Raw genomic sequence first — 27,510 nt, 5'->3', positions numbered from 1 at the left:
ATGAAGTGTTACTTCAAAATCTATTTCATGGTTAAGAAACCTACATCTGCACATTTGTTGTGGAACTGCAGAGTTGCCAGAAACTTTGTTGGTGAACTCAAGTGAACACCTCACATGGAGACATAAAAATAATTGTATACAGTGAGTGTGAAGAGAGGTAGGGCTGTAGGACCAAACACTTTCCACTGCTTAGTATTGTTACAAATAATCTTTTCATCTGATCAGAAGAGCAGACTCACCTAATTAAAGAACCACATCTGAGAGTAAAATTTCAGTGAGACAGCTGTTGGGTGGGAGGTTTTTTAGAAATCGGCAGTTGACATTAACTTTTTACCTTTTACTGAGAAGAAGATTTAAGCCTGGTTTTGTACCCTTGAACTCTAGAGGTGGAGCCAATGCCTTTCTAGATTTACCTATTTTTCCTTCTTCTGCTAAATCGTATAGAATCCAGGATTATGGGATTTCTGGAAAGCTGAAATACCCCACATCCTACTAACTTAGTTTTATATCTTCTAGTTGGAATGATTACTCCCAAACTGGTCTCTTTAAAGAAAGTTGTGTTTTGTATTTATTTTACATATTAGGAGGATTTCAGCTAATAATAATAATAATAATAATAATAATAATAATAATAATAATAATAATAATAACTTTTGTTCTGCTGTGGTTTTATTTTAAATGGGCAATATGAATCTACATTGTATTCATTCATTCAATCTAATTGTGTAATTAGATTGAAACCTAGATAACCCAAAGGTTTTCAAATGAAAGTACTTGTTATTAGTAGATTCCAGAGGCTCAGAGTAGGATGCCTTTAGAGATGTCTGCCTTGGTTAGAAATAAAAATTTTACTTGGGCACTGAATTTCTTCTTGACAGCCTTTTCTGATAGGACTTTTTGCTGTGTTTTCTCATGCTGTATATGACGTATTGATCCCAGTTTGCACAAATGGATGATTTTTTTATTTGTTTTATATCCATGGACTCTTCTCTCTTGTCCATCATTTTAAAAGACCTCACCTTAGAATCTGGTAAAATTGTTCCAGCATTTCTATGAATGCTGTTGATTTTCTTAATCAATACATAAGATTTGTATAAGCAATATTCAGTAAATCATATTCAAGTAATTTTATGTGTATTTGTATATATATATACATAGATCTGTTTGTGTGTGTGTGTGTGCATAATAATTTGGGAAGGAGTAAGGTTAAGAAATTTGCACATAGGAAAGGAGACTTCTTTGGGTGCCAGCTGAGACAGCAGAATGTGCCATATAATTCTGCATTCTAGTTTCAAGCCAATGTAGCCAGGTAAGTAAATAAAATACCTCATTAGTGTAAAAAGTTGAATACCAGGATGATGAAAAGGCTTTTACAAGTAATTATACTATGTAATACTATTCTTAGCACAATCAGGCAGGCAGGGGGAGGAAGCTGAAGTTAATGCTTGTTCCTTCCAAGATCTGTCTCCTCTGGATCAACACAGTCTTTTGTAGAAGACACTGTCTACACACCAAGAACTGCCAGCTTGTTCTTTTCACTCTTAACCACTAGCAGCTGTCAGTAGCAATGCTTAACTTATTAACTCCCTGGTCTGCAGTGACCATGAGAAAAATGGTATTTTTAATAGGAGAAAAAAACCCCAAACCCACTTGATTAGAAAAATACCAATTCTAGTGGTAACAACTGTTAGATGATTAAATTGTAGATTATTCTGAATGTTATGCATCAAGTGCAACATGATTAAGCAGCATGTACAAATACTAAATTTAAGCCTGAAAAAGTTGCAGATCTGTACTGCTCAGCATCAGTGCTAGGAAATTAGACTCTCCTTGAAGAAAAAGCTAAGCTATATGCAGTACAGATAGATTAGAATGAGTGCAGATTATTTTTCCTGCTAAGAATAATAACATTTTTTATCAAAATATCACATTTGATTCCCTCTGAAATGCAGCAATTTATGGTTCACCCAATATTTAAATTGGAACTCTGTGAGGGAGTGAACAATTTTTTGACCTAACTCTTCCATATAGTTAGTAAATCATTGCCCTAAGCTGGCAAAATAAAGAGAGTAATTTAACAGCCTGGGCTGCACAGTACAAAGTGTGTGTTGTATTTCCACATTAACATCTTTGAATCAATGTTACTTTTTTTTAGTGAAGTAGAATTCTTCACTGTGGCACACAGTTGCTTCAGAAAGTAGGTATAAAAAGTCTTATTATTGTAGTATCTCAAACAACTACAGTCACTCTTCTGCACATTCCCAAGTGTAACATTGTCTTATGAAGTTTGTGCTATTCAAAGCCATGGACTTGCAGTCTTTTTTTAATTACAAAATTGCATCATGGTCATTGTTTAGAAACAGGTGAAATAAAAGTACTTTTAACATTTGAACATAGAAACCATTGTCACCTTTTTCCTTTGAAAGTATATCAGGCCATTATAAAAGAAAACTGATAGCTGCATTAGTGATAAAGTGCTATAGGAACCTGTCATCTCTGCACTTTGCCTGAGAAGGGATTTTCTTGTGAATATGTATGTGTGGTTTCATGGGAAAGATCAGGATCTCATTAGGATGTAATCTTTAGAAATACTCGAGTTAGGCTTCATAGCTTTCTGCTCTTTTATCCATTATTCCAAAGTCTCTATAAAAGAAACTGATGCTCCCCCTGCCCCCCACTTTTGAAAGGAACTATGATAATGTTTTACCTTCCGCTTTTCCTTTTGTTTGCCAGCCTGCTGTCTACTGATAGGTTTCCTTTTTTTTTTTTCCTAGTCAGTTAATACATTTCAATTGATGTTGAGGCTTTGTCAGCTGCTGTTCCCCAGCCTTGATGGCAAAAGTAGACAGATGGATGGGGGAAGGGAAGGGATTGTTTTGTCAGGATGAATTTAGAGCATAAGGGATACGTTAAATTGAGAGCACTGCCAGCTGAAGTCTTCTGATCACCTGTGTCCTTGCAGTGATCCCAGTTCCTTCTTGTGCTTCTTCTCCAGCTTAGGCCAAACAGTAAGTTCTCTACTTGCTTTCTTGTTTTCTTATTACTTGCTTTTATTGTGTTGCACCTAGTATGTGTATAGATGTTGAGGTTAAGTTAAAGTATTAATTTGGAAGTATTTTCCAGGCACGGCTTACAAGACAAATGTAGACCAATTGGTGGTGGTTGTTACTGCTGCATTTTTTAATTAGTTGTAGCTGTTGGGAACCCAAAATAAAACTTTGAAGTCTTAGTCCTTATGTAAAAGAGCGGTGCAACTGTTTGTGGCATCTGGGACTATTGATTTACTGCAGCCCATCAGTGTTAGAGGGGTGTGCTGCTACGTCAGCTGGCGCTCTATTGTTTCTGCTGCTGTGGCCTTTGTGTTTGATCCTGTCAGTGCTTGCGTCAGTGATGCATATCATCGCCTGTGTGATGTCAAAGTGTGGGTGTTCGGTTATAGAGCCATAGTTAACCTAATGTGCTGCAGTAAATCCTGAATGCTATTTCCTCCTGGGGATAGCAGTGATTCATCACCGTTCACATTAGACTAATGCTAAGTATAGCAGTGTTCATGAGCCGCAGTATCCACATAGATTACTATCAAAGTCATTGCAGATCTCCAAACGCTGGGCCGCAAAGTGTTTGTTTGCAACCAGATCTGTTTGTGCACCCCCTTTCTTAAGTGTAAACTGATTAGCAGGTCAGCTCAAGGAAAATCCTCTGGAAGGACTGGGCCTAAGTAATTCTTTAGCACTTAATTATGCTCATTAATGTAAAAGCTTTCAGCTGAATGACTGGGATCACGGCAGGCAGTGGCAGTCGGCAGATTACAGTACAGAGCGGAGCGGTGACCCCGCGGGCTCGCAGAGAACGCGGCTCTCGGCGGGGCGCTGGCCCTTGAAGCGGCGACGCGGGCGGGGCGGGGCGGGGCGCAGGGCGCGGAGAGGCCGCGGGGCGGAGCGGAACGGAGCGGGCCCGACCGCGCACCTGAGGGAGCCGCCCCGCCCCGCCCGCAGCCGCGGCGCGCCGGGAGCAGCCGCCGGCCCGGCCCGAAATGAGCGGTAAGGACTCCCGCCTGCCCGGTTCGGCCGCCGCGGTGAAACACGACACCTGCGGGCCGGCGGCCTCCGCGCTTGTGCGGCAGCGGCGCATGGGGGACAGCTGCAATGGTCAGGAAAAAAATATCAATATCTGTGGGCCGGAGTCGGAGCGCTGCCAGGCCCCTGTGTCGGTGCGGCGCTCTCGGAGGGGTGTGCCTGCGGTGCCGGGGGCCGCGGGGGCCCCGGAGCCGTGAGGGGAGCAGGACGGGCAGCCCTGGGAGGCCGCAGGAGCCGGTGCTGAAGCGCAGGGCCGGGCGCGCAGTGCCCCGGAAGAGCATTCCCTGCCCGGCGCTGGGAATCCGGTGTGTGCACCTTTGCCTGGGCTTTCGTGAGCCGCTTAAAATGGAGCGATGCTTCATGGTTGAAATAAAAAGAAATGGTGTATGTGCTAGGCGAGCGGTGGCGGTATCCTCAGGTTTTCAGGTGTTGCTATGTTTAGATCAGCTTGTCACGATCCTAGCGATGATGCAGTGCTGGTAATTTTGCTGCATGTTTATGGTGGCTGCAATGAGCATAATGAGGTTTTTATAGTCTGCTCAAATGGACACGTTGGAGAAGTTCATCAGCTATTGCTAGGGGAAGGAGGTATTCCTCGGTGGGATTTTAGGACAATAATAAATCGAGACTGTGGTGAAGCATCTGTGTCTTGGGTGCAGTTCCATTAAATCAACCCTTAGTGAGTTTGATGAGACATTTTTCAGTAATAAAGCAGTTATGTGCTTATTTCCACTCCCACATTATTTCTTTTCCACTTACTATATAAGAGAACTTGTACACCTGAAAATGTATCAAAGATTTGAGACCTCCCCTTACCAACAACAAAGTCATCAACATTCATTATACAGTGATTTGGATTAAATCAGTTCTCTTTATGTGCAATGGAAATATAGATGTTTCCTTAACATGAACTCCTGATGCTGTTGTTTGCTGGTACTTTATAATAACTCTCACCTCATGGTAAAACACACTAGTTTTGTCATGCAGCACTCCAGCCAATACCTAAAAACATGAAAATTCCTCTTATAGTGTGTTACACCACAAGAGAGCTGAGATCTTCACATTAGTGAAGAAAAAATACACGTTTTTATAGCATATTATAATTTTATCTTCAGATAAGCTTTTGCAGGTTGTAATATGCTTCCTATCAAGAAATCAGTAATCTTGCTGTAAAACACAATGTTCATTCAAAACACCTGTGAAGTCTGCCGACTTTTTGTCCCGTGCTTATCATTTTCTTGGATGTCCGCCTAGAAATTTCATTTCACAGCCACTTGGAAATCTAATCAGAAGTAAATTAGAGTTCTTGAATATTCAAATATGTTTTTGCTAATTTTGGTACTTTAAAGTGCAAAAGATGGGATGCAAATTTTGAAACGACTGATTTGACTCTATTCTAACACTGCAATACTTTTTCAGGTTCATGCACTCAGTTTATGCCTTTACTTTTGTGACTGCTAGATTATGGTATACTGAAAATGGCTTTGTGAATCAACCTTTGTACTGGATGGGAGATAACCGCTCTGTTTGTTAGAGAGATTAAAGTGCTAAATAAGTAAACCTTGAAAAGGTTGTTAAAGAATATCCTCTAGATGTTTAAAGCAAAACAAAACAAAAAAGCCAAATACCGATAATCACCAGTTCTCAAAGAAACCGCTTGCCTGTGTGAGTTTCGTCATCCCCCAAGGACATGCTGTTCTGTAAGAAGTTCAAGTAAATGTGGTCTTAATTTTCCATTTACTTGGAAATTACATAGTTTTAAATTGTGAGTTTAATGGAAGTGTCAGTGTTTTGTACTCATTATAGAAAAACTGTAGGTAAGCAATGCAAGATACAAGTTGTATAAAATCCATCTTCTTATGTAAGAATTTAAACCATTATTTATTTCAATGGCAACTTAAAATAAGTGTACTTCCATTATTTTTGACCTTTTTGAATTTATTGTAGTAAGGTAATGCACTATTTTAAGTTCTCTTGCTGATTTTTACTTCGCTTTCATTTTTTTTAGCACTTCATATTCAGGAGAAACTTTTGCTGAAACATTTTTGAGTTTCAGATGAGCAAAAACACTGGAAGAATGTTCAGTTCTCAATTTAGCTCACTGTAGTCTTTATATTCTTTGCTGTTGCACAGTTCAGTGAATAATTCATTGAAGACCTTGTTTCTAAAGTCTCTTCACCCCCTCCCCCTGTTGTGGGTTGGTATTTCAATGAATAAAGCTGTGATTCTTTGTAGATAGCATATTTGAAAACTTCTGTGTCTTGTTCTAAAGAAGTTCCTATAATATATGCAATCAAGTTGGATTACATGCTTCTTTTCTAAGGAGCACTTTTCATTGCTTTTCCCTGCTCTTTGCTTTCAGACAGAGGTATCTTTATTTTTCTGTCAAGTCCATATGTATCAGTGAGGTGTTCTAAACTTATTTACTGTAATTTGCATTTAATCAGTACTTTCCATTTGCAGATCCTAACAGAGTTTTAAAAAACATTAAGGAGGAGCTATGAATGCCCTTTCAAAAGTATTACTGAAACTGCGTAAATTGGATTGGTACTTTTGCTAGCTTCAGTTTACTGAATTGGAAATTTGCAGAGTGCAGCCTACAGTGTCTGAATTCCAACATTTTTATCTTGTCACAAAACTTGTTCAAATTATACCGTGTTTCAGTATTTCTTTCATTATTAAAATTCAGTGTTTGTTCCCCTGTGTGTTTATAGCACAGTAATGTAAGGATGTCCCTCTTGAGCCTGTACCAATGTGCTCACTCTGGTAGAGGCCAGTATCAAATACTAAAGAGGACAGCACAGGGATAGGGCAGGCACACAGAAGAAACTTCATTGTTCATTAAACAAAAGTATGTTTATATTTATATTTTTACAGCTCTTAATGGATTACTTCTCCCAAACTGAACCTAATCTTTAGTTTCTACACTGTTCTTAAAGCAAGGAGTTACACAATTTAGCTGTGCATTTTATGAAAAATTCCCTTTTATGTTTTAAAATTTACCTGGTGAATTAGTTTACTATCTCTGCTTCTTGCAAATGAGAAACTGTAAATTATCTATTTTCCATTTTTAGGGTTTTTTAAAATAGGTCTTTTACTGTTTCTTTGCTGCCAGCCCTTAAACCATCTTCTGGTGGAAGAATCCTGAATTCCAGGTCTCTTGAATCTTTCCTGATAAACCGGCAGAAAGCCACTGTAAACATTTTTGTGTCCTTCTCTAGTCCTGTGTGTTCTTTTTGAAAGGTGGAGTCAAAAACATTGCTCAAGGATTGGAGGTACAACATGAATTTATACCACAGCATAATGATGTTTTCTGCTTGTTCCCTGTTCTGTTAGTAATGATTTTTTAATGTTCTCTTTCTTTCTGCGAATACCACTAAACAACCCTTGGCTGGAATTTCTTTAGAAATGCATGTAGCAGCTGCATTGTGTGTTTGTTTACATCTGATTGATGGCTTATCGCTGTAAAGAAACACTTCTGGTGTTATCCAGATGCAGTCACTTTGCACTTAATAACATTATTCCTTCTGGGTTTTTGTCATCTGATCAGTGAGTGCTGTGAGGTCCTTTACTGCTCTCTGAGAACATAGCAACAATTTATCACCTTGCTGTTCATTTTCTTTTCTGGAAGCTTTGTCTAATATGCAGAACAGGTTCTTTGGGTGCCTGTGGGACTCTTTTCTTCGTCACTCAAAGAACTTTGAAAGATGATCATGTACTTCTCTTAGTTTCCTGTTCTCCAATCAGTTGTTAATGGAAAGACCTTCTCCCTTTTTAACCAAAGGCAGCATTACTTCTTTGACAGTCTTTGAGAGACATTGTCAAAAGCTTTTTGAAAATCCCAAGTATTTGACAGCATCCCTGTGCTCTTTGAAGGTATCTGATTTTCTAGACACTACTTTATCTACAAATGCCACCTTACCACATTCCCATTGTGTCATATTTATCTAAGAGTGTGTAAACTCCTTCTTTTATGGTTTGCATGGTACAAGGATCACCATGGTGTCCTGACTTCTCCCATTAGTTGGAGCAGACTTACTAGTTGGTAAATACACTAACTTTTCCCTGGGACCTTAAGTTCATGTCTCACCACTTATTGTGGTACTGACACCACTTTAGTTGGTAAGACCATAGTAAAAAAGAGCCATTTTGTAAGTAATTTTCTTTGTAACTCTTAACTAAATATTATCTGGTTTCAGCAGCTTGTTTCAAATATTTTTGTTGGTTTCTGTTTTATAGTCTCTTCTATTGTCTTTTGTCTTGGAGTATTTCTTTTGTCATCTGTTGAGTTTTTAGTTTTTACATTAACTCCTCTGTGAGCTTATTGATAGAGATGGAAGAAATATCTGCTGGGGATTTTTTTTTTAGCTTGTTACTGGTTTTGTTCAACTGTTTTTTAGATTTCAAAGAGGGCCCTTTGCTATAATTTTATCTGTACAGTTCATTGCCTTTGTTTATCCATGTTATCTTGTATATTTTTCACTGAGACTTTGCAACTCAGTATGTTCTTTCAGCTTTCTCAAATTATTAAATGGTGCTGTACTGAATATTTCTGTAACCCACTTAGGTCCTGCTCAGGTTCCAATGATGTCCCCAAATGGTTCAGTGCCTACTATTTATGTGCCTCCTGGATATGCCCCACAGGTATGTCACTTCACTTTCTTCTTAATTTATTTATTTTCATGCAAATTTTGGAACTGGAACCATAATTGCTAATTCAATAAAATAATTTGTTAGATTTCAGTCAGTATGATCAAGCAAGGAGATAAGAGATGTCTCTCAGTATTTCTGAGATGGGAGACTTCTCATGCTGTGTCTGTGCCTGTTCAGTTATATATTAACTATGTACATGACAGTAGCAAGCACGGTTCCTTGCTGAGTTCACAATCCTAATGTACTAGATGCCTTCTGAATATAAAATGCAATCATGACCCAGATATCTGCTTGTGCAGGACCTGTACTGATTCCTGTGTTAGTGGATATTTTCTCTTGGCAGCAATATATATATATAATATATAATTTATACATGTACATAGTTCATGTCTGGGAAGTTCCCTGTAGATAAGGAGAAAAACAGGTCAGTTGAAAAAGTACAGCAAACAACATGGAAAAAATGTCAGCTGTCCATTGGGACTAGGTTATCATATAATAGTGTTTCCACCACTTATCTTAAAGTGGGACTCATTTTTCACTGCTGTTTGATTCCTAATTTAGGTGGCTGGAAATTAAATGTGAGCTAGATAACCTGGACATCCTTTAAAGTAGATTAAAAGGATGATTTCTCCTGGCTATTTCTGACATGTGAGTTGTGATGAGATGTGTGGGCTTTTAGATGGTGCCTTTTTCTTTCCCTTGCCTGTAGAACAAGTCTAGGGCTTAGTAGGTCAGATCTGGAAGTTAGAGCAGTTGAATGCCACTCCCCATGATGGAAGTCTCTCTCAAGAGATTGTGTTGCTGTGAACAGTCTACCTCTGACTTGGTGTGCATCCAGTGGTGTACACTGGGAAGGGACTACAATGCATAAAGTACAGCAAAAAAACCCATGGTGTCAGCAGATGTTGGACAAATTATTTAAACAACATTTTAAAAATTGTCCTCTAGTGAAAGAAAAGGCTATTAGGGCAGGCAGACTACTACTCTGATTTTATTTTTCATCTCTTGGAAGTTGACTGATAAGTTGATTCTGTGTATCCTTTGTAGTTGAGTTCCCTAACAAGAAGAAAAATTATATTTATATATTTATATTATTTATATTGTTATATTTCTATTATTAATATTTATTTATAAATAATCACTAAAAGTCCATATATCTTCAAGTCGTAGTAAAAAGTCCTGACTCCTATTAGAATTCATTTTTAAAGAACTGAAAGAAGTTTAGAGCTAAGCAAAAATTGGAATTTTACTGTATTTCTTATTGTTTTCATATGATGAAGTACATATTTTAAAAGTTGTGAGACATGTGCCAATCTGAAAATTAATTTTTTATTAATTTATCCTTCCTTTGAGGACAGTTTGAGTCAAAGATGCTGAAGGGCTGGGCCTTGCTGAGGCCCATTCATAAGGGGTTTTCACTTTCACTGGAGTTTGTTAGTCCAAGCAGGTGTTGTTTTAGCACAGCACTGACCTTTGAGCTGAAGGAGCCTCTCATCTATGCAGCTCAGAGTGCAGGTGGAATGAGCTCATCTGCTATTTTCATGGGTAGAAGTGCCATAGTCCAGGACAACCTGTAGTTTATAAGCCTTCTGAAGTGCTTATTACTGACAAAACATACCAGACTTTGAGGTTTATGATGGGAGTTTCTCTTACAAGCCAGAATATTTGATAGCAGTCTTGCAAAACAGGCAAGTCTAACATTATAGAGCTAAGAGTTTTCCCAGACTTAGTGCAGTCCTAGCAAACTTCTATGGTTTGTTCAGGTATAGTATATTTTTAAAGGTCAGCAGCTGCAGCTATATTTTGTGTTGAATAGGAAACCAGCTAAATGTCCTAAGCTGTCAGCCTGGAAGAACTTCAACATAACCATCTTTTGTCTCTCCATTTTCATTTAGTTTTATTATGCCTCTGCTTGCTTCAGTTCCTGTTTGGCAGTGATACAGTGTACTGTCCTCTGTTAGAAGTTGAGGATAACCACTGAATAAAAGATTTACTTTTCTTATATCACATAACTAAAAAGCAATTCATCAGCTGATTTCCTTTCCCCTTCCTCTTCTTTTGGAACTGTAGTTGTAAAACTGAAAGAAAGCCCATCTTTATTCATCCTCTCTTAAGCCATCTATATTCACTGTCTGCAGTGAGTTTTCCAGTGATGTTTGGTTCGTTCACGCAACCAAACAGGCCTGTGCCAGAACCACATTTTGCTCGCAGAGAGCTTGTTTGCTTTTTAAACTTAAAATTATAGACTTACCATGATGCTCTGGCTTTTTTTTTGGAGCATTTTTATCTATGTAGTTGTCTGCTAGAGGCCTACCATTGAGCAGATGTTAGATCTGGAAGCACAGTTACAGGCTTGTTAAACATTAGGTCCCTGCTGTTATGGATTGGGTGACTATTTCTAAGTTACTTAGGCTATTAGCAGGCCCGAGGAAACAAGTTGTAAACTAAGCAGCTCATTTGCTTTTTAATGGGAGCTGCTTCCTACATAATCTGAGTCTACTCATAAAATCATAATAAGTTGCAGTATTTTGGGGGTTTTGTAACCAAAAGGGACTTAAATAATTAAAACTACATTTCAGTGTTTAGAGAATTTCATAGGACAGGAGAAGTTCTAGTTGTATTTACTGCTATTATATTCTGCCTTTAGAATACCACACAGCTATGGTTACACAGATTTGAATTGTATTGTCTTTAATTACTCTTTCCCAAGAAGGAACAATTTCTGTGTACTGAAAATAAGCCATTTCTTATAGTCATATTATATGCATGTTTTTTAAAGCTGTGTTCACTTAGGTAACATTATTTTCCAACTGTCTATTAAGTAAAGTGGGGTCAGCTCTATTGTGTACACACTTCTGTGTCTTCTGGATGTCGTTGCATATGCATATCCTACAGTACCAGAAGCGTGCAACTCTATCCACAGCACTGTTTCTCTCAGCACAGTGGTGAAGTTTTGAAACAATTTCCTGTACCAATCTCACTTACCTTGCATTGGTTCAGCTAGCAGGATAATTTGGGGCTGTACAAATTAGATTGCTGGCAGAGAAAACAAAATCAGAAGCTCTGTTCCAGATGTACCGGATGCACATCAACCCCTAATGGGGACATGGTAAAACCAATGATCCTCCAAGCAGCTTTCTGTCATGGACTTGATGGAAGCATTCACTCTAGGGTACAGGGCTAAATCTAGCTAAGCATGATTCCATTAACCTTAAACAGGGGAGCTGAAAGCAGCTTGGCACTAAGTGTTTTGATCTATTGATCTGTTCCTGTTGCACCAGGATGTTTATTGGTGTGTGTGTACATGTCCCCATCTCATTTCAAATGTCAGTGATAACTTATGGCATAGAGTTGCCTTTTCCCTGCTATTGAATGTAGTCATGATGCTCCATTCTTCTCCCCTTTTTCTGGATAAATGTTCCTTCTAAAACCTTCCATTGCAGTTTCTGCTATGACTTTATTCTACAGCATTTTACGAGGAAATGAAGAACAGCTTATTTGTTGGCATCCCATACACTAAAGTTACTGACACCACGATACACTCAAATCAAAATATGCCAAGATCATCTCTAGGTGTCACCAACAGTCATATATTTATGTGAATTTACAAACATTTAGAGAGGGTAATGATGTGAGGTGCTTCAGGGGCAGACCCTTGTTCCTGGTCTAGCTGATGACCCACCCTCATTTACTGAACATTTTCTACTTCAGTACTTGGTACAGTTTGTGCCCTTGTGCCTGCTCTCTAGCAGAGCCCCACGTGCTGCACAGCCCAGATGTGCTACAGGTACCATGCACAGCACACCTCAGCTCCCTGTGTCTTACCGATTCTCACCATGGGATTGCACATGCTACTGCCATTGCTTGGAATTCCTGCCAGAATTGCAAAGAGCCGCATTTCACACAAAGACTGCTGTCACATCTCCCATTTGCTAATTTTTCACAATCCCTTGCCCTACAGTCTGCCCATGGCTGCCACAAAGGCCCCTGTTTTCTGAGTAGCATGGGACTTGTTCAGGATTCAAGACCTCTTTACAGGTAGAAGGATATGGGGAGGAGAAAGACAAAAAATTTTAGAACTACTTGGTTTGTGAAGGAGTTTTGAGAGGGCTGACTACCATCCTGGTAGTTTGATGCTAACAGCTTGATGCAGATGGTGGTTACTGCAGGGCTGCTATGGCTGGTGTCTCCTGGGTTAGTGTTGGTGAGCTGAGTTGGGGACAGGGCAAAAACCAGACACTTCTTAGCTTTTCTCTCACTAAAGATGCAGAGTGAGGTCTGTCAGTTCACCAGTTCATTTCTAGGGAGCAATCTAGTTGTTAAACTGTAGAACAAATCCTACAGCAGTGTAGCATACAGGCAGTGTATGAGGAATGAGGCAGAATGAGGATGGAAATGGGACCCATAGGAGAAGCTTGGCTCGTGCCGTAAATATAGCAGGTTGTTTGTTAGATACTCTTACAATCAGGTTTTTTTTTTTTTTAGTTTTCTTCCCCACCATGTTGAAAATTAATGGCATTGCTGCAGTTAATACACTTAACATGGATAGTTCTTTACTGTCCTTTTTTTTCCCCCTTGATATTTCCTGTTTTATTTTCATCAGATGTGAAGAGTTTACTATTCCTGATTTTGTTTAAGAATCTATAGAAGCATATTTATCAGACTGTCATTTCTCTTTTGCGTGGTCTCTCTCCCTGTACAGGTTATTGAGGATAATGGTGTTCGAAGGGTTGTGGTGGTTCCCCAGGCTCCAGAGTTTCACCCTGGTGGTCACACAGTGATACACAGGCCTCCACATCCCCCACTGCCCGGCTTCCTTCCTCTTCCAGCCATGATACCCCCTCCTCCCCGTCACATATACTCACCTGTGACTGGAGCCGGTGACATGGCAACGCAGTACATTCCACAGTACCACACTTCACAAGTCTATGGGGATGTGGGTAAGTAGCTCATCAAATAGTGCAAGTTTTGGCAAAGGCAATAATGTTCTGCTCGTTTCCAGCATCTGCTATGTTGTTGTGTGGGCTTTGTTAAGCAAGGCTTACAGCTTCAGTGGGAGTCATACGTAAAAAAATGTATGTGAATACCAGCCTTGATTTGGCTGAAGCTTATTGTTCCAGAAGTTCTTTTAATTTATTTGGTTGTCTGTTCAGTGATCCACTAAACTTAGAGATTACTTCTTGCATGTAAAAGCTACAGATTTTCCCAGCAAAGTGATGCAGAAAGTGTTTATAGTGTATTAAATGTTTCAGCATTTAAATCCACGCCTGAGCACTGTTCTGAGATTTCATGTCTTGCAAACATCCTGTTTGAAACATGAAATAGGAATTCTTAGTATTAAGGAAAAAAGTGGTCCATTTTTCATAAAACTATATGCATTTAATTGAATGTCCCTTTGAAGTCCAGTTGGAGTAATAAGATGCCACTAACCTAAATTTAATAAAGTGGTTAAAGCCATCTTTGGTAGTGCTGTTGACATCTGCCTTTACTGTGGTTTGGAGGCAAAGTGTATTTGTGTTCTAACTAGGGGCTGGTTTGTTAGATTAATATTTACATTTCTGGTAGACTTGCTTTTCTTTAGATAAGGCAGGTGCCAACCTTGAAAGACTGTCAGAAAGCAGTTCTAGAGAAAGCTAGAAGCTATGAGGAGGGAGGTTAAACACAATTTTCAACATTCTGTGATACTACAAAAATAGCCTAAAAACGGCCTTCATCAATTTGCTGAGCTTAAATAGTTAGGATGAGCAAAGTGGTAAGATAAGAATATACCAATGTTTGATCTTCCTGGAATTCTTAGGATTTCTGTACTTTATTTCTTTTTGCACTTCGATAATGGTACATTACTAGATGCTCTTCAGGTGCTTATTTGTAGTTTTGTTTCCTGATTTCTTGTAGATGGCAGTTTGCTTTTAGTTTGCTAAATTAAGAAATTGAGGTATGATAATTAAACACATAAAATGATGCTTCTTAATGGAATAATATTTTTTTAGATTTTTGCTGCCAGGTTATATCACTTTAAATATGAATTCAGTGATAATTTGCTAAACTGCTAGTGTAAAATAATGATAAAGTGAGATTCTTTGCTTTATTTTCAGTGTATATGAAAAATTCCTTTGGCTTTAGGAAAGTTAAGTATTAATACTGTAATTTTTTATTTATTTGCTACAGATTTCATATTTAATTCTGGATCTCTTACTTTGGCTGTAGCTTTCAAAAGTCAAAACCCACACTTAGGCTCCTATTTCAGTAATCTAAGTTTAAGGCCAAACAAACAAACAAAAAAAAAACCCACAGAAAACAACCAGATGTTCATAGAGCACAGTAGTTCCCTGACACAAGGACTGAACTCTCAAAAGGTAGTGAAAAATCACATTTCTAAATAGACACTAGCTTATCTAGAAGTCCTCTGTCAAACTTTCTGTGAATTAAGCTGACTTAAAAAAAAAAAGCCAGAAATGGAGAAATTCTCTAATTTTTTTTCTTTTTATCCTTGAAAGGAAGTTCTTATTTGACATTGTTTTCAGTACTTCTTATCTCTTAAGGAATAACAAATAATATATTCCTCAGACTGACTTATGCAACTTACCTAAAAATGAGGAAATTCTATGGTGATTTTGAAGGATGTATTTTTTTAAAGCTTTCAGCATTTATTATAGGCAGGGTTACACTGAGGAAAGACTTGGAATATAAAGTCTTGAGTCTGTAAAGTGTTTTGAAATATAAAGATGAAATTAATACAAATGTTAAAACTGGACAGAGGAGTTCACCAGTTTGCAGTTTAATGCTGTCAGTAGTCTGGCACTGACTTGTTTCCAGAGGCAATTCTGACTTACAGATGAGACTTTGGTGCTACTGCAGCAGTGCCTGGGGTTACTGTTACAAGGCCTGGCCTCAGTGTTACAAGCTGTCCTCAGTGTTGTAGTGTCTTTCCACGGCCCCACAGAACACAGGTTCTATGTTTCTACGCTTTTATGGTTGTTTTCCCTGTTGATTCCTGCTGAAGCATCATTAAAGTATTCGAGCTCTAGCTGCATTCCAAAACTTAATGGATTTTTTTATTCAACATTAGATCAAACCTCCTCCAGTGTTGTAAAGGAGCACATTTTTTCTGTATAGACTTCATCCTGTACCTCACAGCTCAAGGAAGATCATAGAAACATTTCAAGAATTAAATTTTAAGTGGAGAAAATAAGGGGAAGGGAAAGATTACACTCTCTTCCCTAACATATTGTTAAAGTCCATTTAATGTGTATCAGTTTACCTGCTGGACACTTCAGTTTTCAAATAGGAGTAGAGATATCATTTTACTCATTGGTGCACATTTAACTTACATAGCATTTTTAGGTAGATTTTAAAATTAGATTTGGTTCTTAATGGTTTGTTTTTCCTTCCTTCATTTAGATACTCTGCCTGCTCACGGAAGATCCAACTTTAGAGATGAAAGGTCTAGTAAAACGTATGAAAGATTACAAAAAAAGTTAAAAGATCGACATGGAACTCAGAAGGATAAGTTAAACAGTCCTCCATCATCTCCTCAGAAATGTCCTTCTCCTACAAGTGAACCTAATGGACTTACAAAAGGACAGGATGCAGCTGGAATAAGCACAGGTTCTACCAAATGCAAGTCTTTGGGTAAAGGAAAAAGCAATTCTCAGACAGATACAGAAGTAGAAGGTAGGTGTTATCAAAAACACTGCATATACACACATAATAATAAATGATGCAAGTCCAGTGTCTGGACTGGACAAATAATCAGATATTATTATTATAGTGGCTGAACATAACATTTGTAAATAAAACACCACACTTTGACAGTCTTGAAGTTGAGTAGCAGCCTCTAACTGCCCTGACTTAGGTAGAGTGTAGATAAGGGTGATCAACCTGCTCATCACATGGGAATGTGAGCCTAAGAAAAGAAAAACTACTGGTACAGAAGTCTCCATGTAAATTTGAGGAAATATTATGAGTCGCACTTCATGACACTGTTTAAAGAAAAATCTCAAAAAGCTTTGTTTGGAGTGCTTGCATTTTAAGGAATCACTGAATATTGATGGCCTGCTTAATACTGTAGAAAACATGGAAAGAATCAAGTGTCTGAAACAGAAAATAAACAAACTTGATAAAATATCCAACTTGATAAAGAATATTTTGTAGAAGAGATACTGCTGTTATATAAAATTGATCTATCCCTATGCACTCACTGTTGAAAGACCCTTGTAGAAAAAGGCTGTTCATGTTTTCTAAGACACCACCATAGGGAGTGTGCTTATTATTAATATCTTTATTTCACTGGAAGGCTTGTGATCTCATAGATGGACTGACTTCACTCAGTCATACAGTCATTGTCAGATCTAGTGATGTGTCACTATGCAGCTTTGGGGTCTCTGCCATAGTCCTTCAGATTGTGAACATAACGTCAAAGACTTGTCATCAGCCAGGAGCAGTGTTTCAGAATACGGAACTGTAATTGGTGATGTTAAGGGAAATAAACCATGATTATTCTCAATTCTCTAAAGTTTGCTTTGAGATAATAATTTTGTGTCAGTGTATGTTAGATTGCTGTAAACAAAATGAATTGTGAAGAAAGTACATCTCATCAGAACCAGGAAATCTCAACCTGTGAGAGCTGTTTAAAAACATGTGTAGATGATATCCTGGGCAAGCTTAGTACCAAAGGTCACATTTGAGATACAACCAAAAATCAGAAGCTGAGAACTGTTGCTCCAAACCTGAATATTTGTCACTATAGTTCCAGAATAGCAGTTTACTTTCTCTTCGGCTTCAGTTTACTTTCTGTTTGTTGGTGTTTATCTGTGAGCTAACTTTAACAAGGCACAAGTGATGAAATGTACTGTTGTTTACACGTTACAAAAATTATGGTGGTGTTTTCTTAGAAGTATTTTATATGAAAAATGGGAACGTCCACTCCTCAAAATTATTTTAGGAGACATTGGGGAAAATTATGTACTGAGACTTGGGCTTGTGCAACAGAAGGCAGTGACTTAGAGTTGTCATACAAGTCAGAAAAGCATTTTATTTGTGTCAACAGCATAAATCATCTTAGAAACAGAGAGTTCAAAATAGATTTGATCTATGTTTTTTGAAGAATTTTGTCAGGCTTTGTTTTTCTTTTGTGTTTAGTTTAAGGCCGGTTAAATGAATTTAAAATGCCTGGCTGCACCTTCAAAACTGAGTGGCCTGTTGACTTACACTGTTGGGGTAATAAAATTTAAATATTATGTAAGAAAAGCAGATAAAATGCTTTCTGTAAACTATAAATCCTTTATAAAGCTCAGCTATACCTTCAGCTGGCAGAAAACACCTTAGATTGTTTCCCTTGCAGTTGAGAAAGGCCAGCAGTGTTGCCAGTAGGCTTCCAGCTGATGAGTAATAACACATTTAAACTACTGTAACCTGACTGCATCTACATCCAAAGAGAAATCTGTGGGAAATATCCACGATCTTAAATTCTCCAGAGCAGCAGTTGGTTTAAAGTTATACATTAATAAATGATAACCAGGCTGTCTGTATTCCATAAAGCACAGAAGGGCTTCAGAAATAGTTTTATATTAACAACTTCTTCAGAAGCTTTTTTGGTTTCATGTTGTCCTAGATGAATGCAAGTTAGCAAGATGTTCTACTTTATAAATGCTTTCTCCTGTGTGCAATTGTTGAATTTGAAGAGCTATTTCACTGTAAAGTTACTGCACAATATTCATGGGTACTTTTCTTTTGCTTTGATTTTGTTTTTTAAGAAAAGGATGAAGAAACAAAAGCACTGGAAGCACTTCTTTCTAATATAGCCAAGCCAGTGGTAAGTAACAAAAGTTTTCCATAAAATCAGAATATATCTGTTGCTATTTTACACAGTTGCACCTCTATTTCATTCTCTTAAGTTCAAGAGGTCTTTAATTTTCCATACTAAAGCAAATTCACTTAACTTCCAGTCACTATACATTAAACAACCAAAGCAATTTTTAGTGTATTAACATTTATGAAACTAAAATTATCTTGATACTTACACTGCAGAATTCTTCCTGGCTAGTCTGTGAATCTCAGTTTTAACAGAATTTTTTTTAAGCATAGAGATTGTAACATTGCCAGTCGCATAATGATGCTGCTTAATGGAATATGATGCTTAACATAATATTATACTGCAGAATCTGTTCTCAATTTCCTGCAACTTTGTTTAGTCTTAACTGTTCAGGAAGCAATTTTACACACCACATATCTCTAGGTATGAGAGATACCTGGAAAGGTTTTGCAAGCATCACCAAAAATGAGGTTTTGTAAAACCTTATTTGCAAAGTAGAGAAAAAATATGACTTATGTCTCTTAAAAGAGTTTTTGGCAGCTTCAGGGAAGAGAGAAATGAAATTCATCACAGAAGGTGACTGTCAGCAGTGGACTTCTGACCTACCTACTTGAAAATTTACCAACATATTTTCAGTTTATAAAACTGATGCATATTTTTGTGTAGATACTCCTTAAAACATTGTTGCCAAATTCAGTAGTTTCTTGAATTTTAGAGCAGGCCAGTGTTTTTTTCTTTCGTTGTCTGGACCTTCCCTGGTCCCAGCCTCGCTATGAAGATTTGCACATCTTTTCCAAAAATCTTCACCACAGTCATGAGTCCACCATCTTGCCTGAGTGAAAACAGTCTGTGTTCCACATTGTAGTGTATTCAGTCCATCCAACTGAAACTCCAGGAAGAGCTTGCCATGGGTTTGTCCAGTCAGTCAGCTACTTCCTCCAGTTGTCTGCTGCCTACCTTCTTCCCTTCACTTTCCAGGCAACTTTGCCCCAGTTTAGTGCCCTAGTCTTGATTCTTCTTTCATATGTTTCTTTACAGCCTGATGAGGAGAGGCCAAGAGAGCTGGGGCTGTTTAGCCTGGAGAAGTGAAGGCTCAGAGGGGATCTTATCAATGTATATAGATATCTGCAAGGCAAGTGCACAGAGGCTGGAGCCAGGCTCTTTTCAGTGTGCCCAACGTCAGAACCAGAGGCAGTGGGCCTAAACTGAAACACAGGAGGTTCCCTCTGAACATCAGGAAACACTTTCATACTGTGAGGATGTCAGCTCTGGCACAACTTGGCCAGAGAGTTTGTGGAGACTCCCTCTTTGGAGACGCTGAAAAGCTGTCTGGACATAGCTCTGGGCAGCAGGCTTAACGTGGCCCTGCTTAAACAAGGGAGTTGGAGAAGATGACATCCAGGGCTTCCTTCCAACTTCAGCCATTCTGTGATTCTGTGGTTGCCCAAGCACTGAGCAGGGATTGTATAGAGAAACACCTGGTGTCCTGAACACCTGGTGTCCTGCTGTGTCCAAGTATCAGGATGGGTTGACATGTCTTTAGTGCTCCTGTGTCATTGGTGGCTAAGCAGCAGGGAGGTGGGAGCTGTCTGAAATTGGGATGTTAGCAATGACTGCATTGCCAAGGAGAGCTCCGAACTCTCTCTGAATGAGACTGTGAGAACAGATCAACAGGTGTGTTCTTGTGCTGTGTTGCTGATGACATAGGAAGAAGCAGAGCAGTGCCAGTACTTAACATGTTTTCTTTCACTTCCTTCTGCCCTCAGCCACCCGTGCCTTTTAGACAAGCGCCCTGGTTCCTCTCCCCACCGTGTTCTTGCTTGAACATCGTTGCACATAGCTGTGTGCCACGAGTGATCTCTGCAGGCCTCAGAAGGCATCACAGGCAGAGGTACTCTGCTACAGATTCAGAGTGCACACAAGGCCAGGCTTTCAGCACTTGGGGAGGCTTATGCTTTAGGAAGGCAAGGCACTGTCAGGGCTGTGAGAGGATGGAAGTCTAGCTGATGTTGCAGCTTGGAGGAGTGTGGTCTGATGTGATAGGAGTCTGTGTTACCTACTTGGGCCTTGCAGGATTTCAAGCCACCCTCCTGCAGTTTCATCAAGGAAATGTTTTCCTCACTTTCCCTCAAATGACCCAGGACATTGTTTTTTTCACACCTTCTCCTTATAGTTCTCATTAGAAATATTCCTGCAGTTTTTTTATTAATGTTGTGGTTGGAACACTTACTATGAGGATTGTGGTTGCTGATGGATCATCAGTACTCTGTTCCCAGGGTGAACCATGCTGGCACGGGCAGTACTGGCTGTGATGGTGGCCATACAATCAGATGATCATGCAGGGTGCTGTCCAGTACAGTGTCCATTGCACCATGTCCTACTCCAGACAGCCAGGAGCAGTGCTGAAGGCTGTGACCTGTCCTGAGCTGTCCCATGTCTCAATGCCCAGGTCCAGGGATGCACATCTAAATCAGGTGGTGTTCTCTGTCATGATCTTTCATTCACAAATACCTTTCAGTTCTATGCAGTATGGGATGCATCAATTTTGCTACCTCCAAACTCCTGTTGGATTCTGACTTCCTTTAGCTTTCCCCTGTATGGATCCCTCATCCTTTCATACATTGCAGTGTTAAGTCAAGTTGATTACATGATACTGACACCAGATGAGCCTTCTACTTAGGAGTCTTGAATTATTTATACCCAGATGTAAATTGGAGTGGTTCTGCAGATTGCACTGTGGTGTTTGAGCAAAGTCTTCACCAGCTGTCATGTCTCTTAACCAAATAAAAAAGCAGAAAAGAAGACTGAAAAGGCAAAAGCCAAATGAAGAATGATGCAGAAGGCTGAATATATGTAATAAGAGGCAATAAAAGCTGTGAATTTGAGGGTTGGTTATATAGCATGTAAATCCCTTTGGAGAACATTGTATTTTCTGGTTCTGTGTATGTTTGTGGACTTATGGCATGTGATGCACCTCACTCACAGTTAAGTATCTTGGGTTACTGTGAATGCAGTCCAGATGGCACATGCTAAAAGTGTTTTTTTTGTTTGACCCAAATGGCATGTGTATCATATCTAATGAGAAGATTCACTTTGGCAAACTGGATTGCTGATGAAGACGTGCTCACCTCTTGTTTCCACAGTGCTAGAGCCTGACCCAAGTATTATACTCTGCTTTGCAGAAGCACATAGTGTTCAGAGTTGCAACCAGAATCCATTGCAGCTGTTTGCTTAAGCATGCAAAGTAATCAGTAATGCCAAGTTTTTTGAAAAAGCCACTCCCAAGTGTCTTAGAGCACATAATAGTAGTGGATTCTTCTGATCTTAAATCTTGGCTCTTCAAAAATACTTATTTTTTCCTTATGTCTCAGAGAGGTAGAAAATATCCTATGTATGAAGGAAATCTAATCTGTCAGGTGGCAATTTGGCAGTAGCAAAGTGTTACATGGGCTGTTCTGGGCAAAGCACTAAAGTCAGTCAATCAGTAGGAGGTAAGGAGAACGGTGAGAATTAGCAGATTTTATAGATGAGGGGAAACTCAAATGCTAACAGTCTCCAAATGCATGAGAAACAACTGCAAAAGGAAGGGAAGGTGTAATTTCCAGCTTACATGGTGGTAATCCTAGCCACCATGTTCAATTCCATGGTGGCTAGAATTAGTAGGCTTAGCTGGTAGTAAGAGAGACACTGCCTGGACACTAAGGGAGAAAATTCAGCTGTTAAAGTAGCTAAACCTAGGAACAGATCATCTTAAAATAAATCTAATAGTCCTGAAGTACAGTAGGTCCTTGGAGAACCAGAGGGAGCATTTCTTTCCCTCAGGATCTCCTGCCACTTGCTGCAACTCAGGAGGGTGGGGTAAAAATTGTCCAGGAGGGAGCTTTGTCAGATGCTTCCCACAACTCCAGAGACTTCCAGAAATGCTAGAGTTTCACTGCAGCACTTATAGATAGTGTTAATCTAGTTGGTGATTGCATCAAGATAGTAGTGGAATTTTTCTTATCAGATTTTAAAGAGAAACTTCAGTGTTTAGTCATACCAACATTTGATCCCTTTTAGGATATCATGTACAGTTCTGCTAGTGCATAACGGTTTAGTGACGTTATTTCCAAGACACTGAGGCTCACATAGTGTGATTTTTCTTCCTTTCTGTTTGCTGTCAATAAGTCATGTCCTCTCTGCTTCGTTCTTGAAGCTGACCTATTCAGTTTTTTAGTTTTAGTAGATTGTAGCAATTTGAGAGCAGCAGTTGTGAAGATAGCTTTTTGATTCTGATACTCTGGTAGTAGATTTTCAAAAGCAATTATTCCCAAAATAGACATACACTATGATCATATTGTAAAACTAGTAATTTCATGTAATGAAATGTGTTTTGAGTTCTCTTATAAATTATTGGAAACAGTAGGAGGGTGCAACATATAAACCACAATAGCAGATGTGCAATACTTATGAACAGCCACAAATTTCTAGGCATTCTTCCATAACAGATCCTAAACCTGCATGTACCTGTGCACTCACCTTCAAGCATACGAGCATCCTCAGCCCCTTGCAGCACACATGGGTTTCAGACAGTGCTCACTCTTTTGGGAGTATGGGTGCCCCTAGTCATGTATCTCCTTTGGAGGACGTGGCTGCTTCAACAGCTTCGTGTGTGACTGCATTGTTCACTAGAATCTGTTGTTCCCTACAGTCTGCTAATCCACAGGCCATTGAGAGGGCTCTCCACCAGGTCACATGCAGTCGCCTGAGCTGCAGATCCATGCCTGCTGTGCCTTAAAATGCTGTTGCACCAGCTGGGGTGCACAGTATCCATCAGACCTGGATGGAGACAGCAGTGCTTGGCAGGGCAATTTCTCACACTGTTAGGCCAGATTTTGATCATGGCTCTGTTCCTCTCCAGCATCTCTTACCCATCTCTCCCATTACCAATTTTCATGCTACCTCTGCACTTCTAAAGCTGATGATTTCTCTGTTTCAGGAGCGCCTTGCGATTCTCTGTTTCCATTTAGCCCACCTGAGGGTCATTGCCCTTTAGCATGATTAGTCTGCTGGGACCACTTGTTGGATAGTTAGAGGTCACACACACTGGTTATACTGCTATTTCTGTCACACCAACTGTTCTTATCCAGGCCTTTTTGCAATGGGTGGGGTGCTCAAGCAAACATGACCACAGAAATTCTTCAGGATATTGTCTCTATGTGTATGTACAGGGACCTTGTGAGCATCCCTTCATCTTCCTGTGTTTCATAAGAAACAAGAAAATGTTAAAAAAGTCATGGTACCGGTCACTTCCAAGAGAGGTGCCAGAAGTATGGTTTAATGGAGTGCCTGCTGTCCTGGGATGTGCTTTGCCATCCCTGTGCCTGCCCGCTCTCTGGTCCTTGTTTCAGCAGCCCACTGGGTGGCGTTATGTACCGACAGGTGTCTCTGCCCTCAGCCCCCTGCCTGGCTTTAAGTTTTTCTCATTGCATTCCTTGCATTTCCAACCTGATTTCATCTGTACAAACTAGTTAGTAGCTATTGTGTCAGTATAAATACTCTGATTTGCTAACAGTATGTGATTTTGCTTTCTCTTCTTTGATCATTTGTTGCAAAGTAACATTTAGATACAATAGAATTTAAATAGCAGAGATCTCAAAACTTTGTGTTTCTACAGGTATCAGATATTCAGGCAAGAACAGCACTGCTGATGTGGTCCCCTCCATCCAGTGATACTGGGGAAGACACAGACAAGAATGACACACCAGAGGTTTATACTTATGAAGTGATGATTTCAAGTACTGGAAAAGATGGAAAGTACAAAACTGTGTACATGTAGGTGTTGGCTATTTTTATTTAGTCACTGCTGCATTGAAATATGTGGCTTAAAACCTCATTAAAAATCTGCTTGTTGTCCAGAAAGTTAAATATTCAGGAGTTTTGTGAAACTTCTGTTTTGAAATTAGCTACTTTTTCAGTAGAATTTGTTTCATTCATACTGAAGTCTCTGCCATCAACTGGAATGTAAAGATTTTGTTCTTACATGTTGGAGGCATATTTTAGGGCCTATTTTGCTGTATTTCAACCAGCTGCACTAGACACCCCTGAGTTCTCACATAGTGAGGCATATAAGTAGTAAGAAAAATAAATTGTATTTGTTACTTTTTATGTCAGCACATGCTCCTCCTCCCAGTAAGGTTATCCCTTCCTTCACTAAAATTGATCTTGATAGGAGACAGTCTTATGATATTAAAAAAAAAAAAAAGGCAAATTCACACAGAACACAGCTCATAGCAACAGCAAAGCAAACAAAACTCTTCAATTGTTTCATTCCTTACACAATGGTTTTCAGTCAGTTTTTTGCAATTTGGAGAAATATGATAGTAAAATATAGAATTAAGGGTATAGAGTTCTCTAACAGTTATAAACCTGTGTATCTAGCTAGTTTTATCTTAGTCACCCTCCATGGATTTCATGCAATTGAAAGTTGAGTATCCCTATCCAAGAAACTAGCAGCAGAGAAATTATCTTTGCTAAGATAAGCTGATGTCAACAAAAGCAGACTAACAGATCTTATTTTGGTGCCTTTTTTGTTTCCTGGGCTCTAACAAGTAGGTGTGTGCAGTCAGGTGCAGTTTTAGATCATGGTTTTTGCAAGGCTGGACTGAGCTGCTGTGTGCTCCAGTACTTCAATGTTTTTTTTTGAGTAATAGCATACAAGCATGCACATGCAGCTTGTCTTACTAAGGAAAGAAGAAAATGATTGCTACTCTTTAGAAAGCAGCAAACAAAAAAGTGCCTTGAAACCACCGGGGCAAAAGAACAGGAATAACACAAGAAACCTCTAAAATTCAGAGATAAATGCATTTACACATTGCTATATTTAGCAAAAGACAAACTCTTAGCAAATACATTTCGTAGAAGGTATGTTGAGTAAGATGATACATGTCTTTTTTATAAATGTGTGGAATTCTGAAACAGATTTTAAAACAAACTTGTATCTCTTTCCAGTGGAGAAGAAAATAAAGTTACTGTAAATGATCTCAGGCCAGCAACTGATTACCATGCAAAGTGAGTATCTCACTTTCTCTTCATTAAATTCAGTGGAAATGTTTTAGAAGTTTCATTGTGTATTTGCCTAAGTCTTCAGAGATGGTCTTAACAACTTCTCATCATCTTTTGAGTCACAATCAACATTTTTGACTTCACTGACCACTCAGTCCATTTTGGACAACATAAGACAAGATTGGTGCACATTCATCCTACGTTCATGGTCTTTTCTTTATGCTAGCGCAGTCACCTTTTTCTGTCCTTGGAGCCAGGCACAGATGCTGCTTTTCAGTTTTCCACAAGCAGTAGAGGAAAGTACCTTGCCCTGGAAGATGCTTCCTGCTTGGCCACCTGAAAGTCATATCTTGCTCTTTTGCTTGGCTCCAGGAGATCAGAGAACCTGACCCCATATGCATGACAAAATGTGCCCCCAGCTCAGTGTAATTCTACCCTTCTAGCAGAATTGACTACCTCAGTAGGTCGGAAGAAATAGCAGAGGATTGGGAAGATGTGGTTAGGTGTAATTCTTCCCTCTTTTTTTAAGTATTAGAGGATCATCTGGAGCTGAACTTGGCAAGGGATGCAAAGACTCAAGGCTTCTATAGCTTTGTCAGCCAGAAACAAAGGTCAGATAAAGTGTATCCTCCCAAACAAACACAACTGGAAAACTGGTAACTAGGAATGAGGAAGAGGCTGAGGTACTTCACCTTTTTGCCTTAGTCTTCACTGGCAACTTTTCTCACACCTCTCCAGTGGATGGGCAGGAGGACAGGGACTGAGGGAGGAAAGTCCCTTCCACAGTGAGAGAAGATCAGGTTTGAGACCATCTTAGGGACCTGCATAAGTCTGCATCAGATGAGATTCATCCCAGAGTCCTGAGGGACTTAGCTAATGTAGTTACCAAGCCACTCTCCATCATGGCAACCAGGTGAAGTCCTGTGTGCCTTGAAAAAGGAAAACGCTGCACCAATTTTTTTAAAGGTTAGGAAGGAAGACTGTGGGAACTACCAACCTGTCAGCCTCACTTCTGTGTGTGGGAAGATCATGGAACCGATCCTTCTAAAAGCCATGCTGAGGGACATGAAGGACAAGGAGGTGATTTGGGACAGCTGGCACAGCTTCACCAAGGGCAAGTCCTGCCTGAAGAACCAAGTGGCCTATGAACAAGTGACTTGTATTCAATGGACAAGGAGTCTGCAGATGTTAGCTGTCTGGACTTCTCTAAGACCTTTGAGATAGTCCTGCACAGTATCCTTCACGGTGGATGAGGAATTGTTTGGTCAGTCACATTCACAGAATAGTGGTCAATGGTCCAATGTCCAGATGGAGATTAGCGACAAGTGGTGTCCCACAGGGGCCTGTCTTGGACTGGTACTCTTGAATATCTTCATCAGTGACATGGACAGTGGGATTGAGTGAGCTTCCAGCAGAAAACACCAAGCAGTTGCAGTGTCAGCCACCAAGTGGTGCAGTTGACACACCTGGAGGATGGGATGCCATCCAGAGAGACCTGGACAAGCTTGAGCAGTGAGGCCACGGGAACCTCATGAGGTTCAACAAGGCCAAGTGCAAGGTGCTGCCCTTGGGTCTGGGCAGCCCTGGTATCAACACAGGCTGCAGGATGAAGGAATTGAGAGCAGCCCTGCCAAGAAGGATGTGGTGGTACTGGTGGATAGAGAGCTGGGCATGACCTGAAAATGTGCATTGCAGCCCAAAAAGCCAGTTGTGTCCTGGGCAGCATCAAAAAGAGCATGGCCAGCAGGGTGAGGGAGGTGGTTCTGCCCTTCTGCTCTCCACCCAGAGTCTCGTGTTTAGCTCTGGGATCCCCATCATGAGAAGGATGGTCACCTGCTAGAGTAGCTCTGGAGGAGGGCCACAAAAGTTGTTCAGCCTGGAGAAATCTCAGTACTTAAAGGGGGCCTGTAAGAAAGATGGAGA

General features: G+C 39.7%; 1 protein-coding gene across 5 annotated transcripts in view; it reads left to right on the top strand.

Moving 5' to 3' along the window:
• Positions 1-27,510, top strand: part of FNDC3A (fibronectin type III domain containing 3A) — a 111,146-nt gene that overhangs the window by 53,095 nt on the left and 30,541 nt on the right. For 4 of the 5 annotated variants that reach the window (XM_059493419.1, XM_059493417.1, XM_059493420.1 and 1 more), the window contains exons 4-9: positions 8,644-8,720; positions 13,432-13,669; positions 16,131-16,403; positions 18,485-18,543; positions 24,200-24,357; positions 25,534-25,593. In XM_059493419.1, coding sequence (XP_059349402.1) covers positions 8,644-8,720; positions 13,432-13,669; positions 16,131-16,403; positions 18,485-18,543; positions 24,200-24,357; positions 25,534-25,593 — 865 coding nt within the window. Of the gene's footprint in view, positions 1-3,968; positions 4,041-8,643; positions 8,721-13,431; positions 13,670-16,130; positions 16,404-18,484; positions 18,544-24,199; positions 24,358-25,533; positions 25,594-27,510 lie in introns of those variants that run through there. The other variant, XM_059493421.1, reaches the window with a different exon arrangement.

The sequence above is a fragment of the Ammospiza nelsoni genome, chromosome 2, assembly GCF_027579445.1.
Source record: "Ammospiza nelsoni isolate bAmmNel1 chromosome 2, bAmmNel1.pri, whole genome shotgun sequence".
NCBI lineage: Eukaryota > Metazoa > Chordata > Aves > Passeriformes > Passerellidae > Ammospiza > Ammospiza nelsoni.
This window is presented reverse-complemented; position numbering and strand designations above follow the sequence as displayed.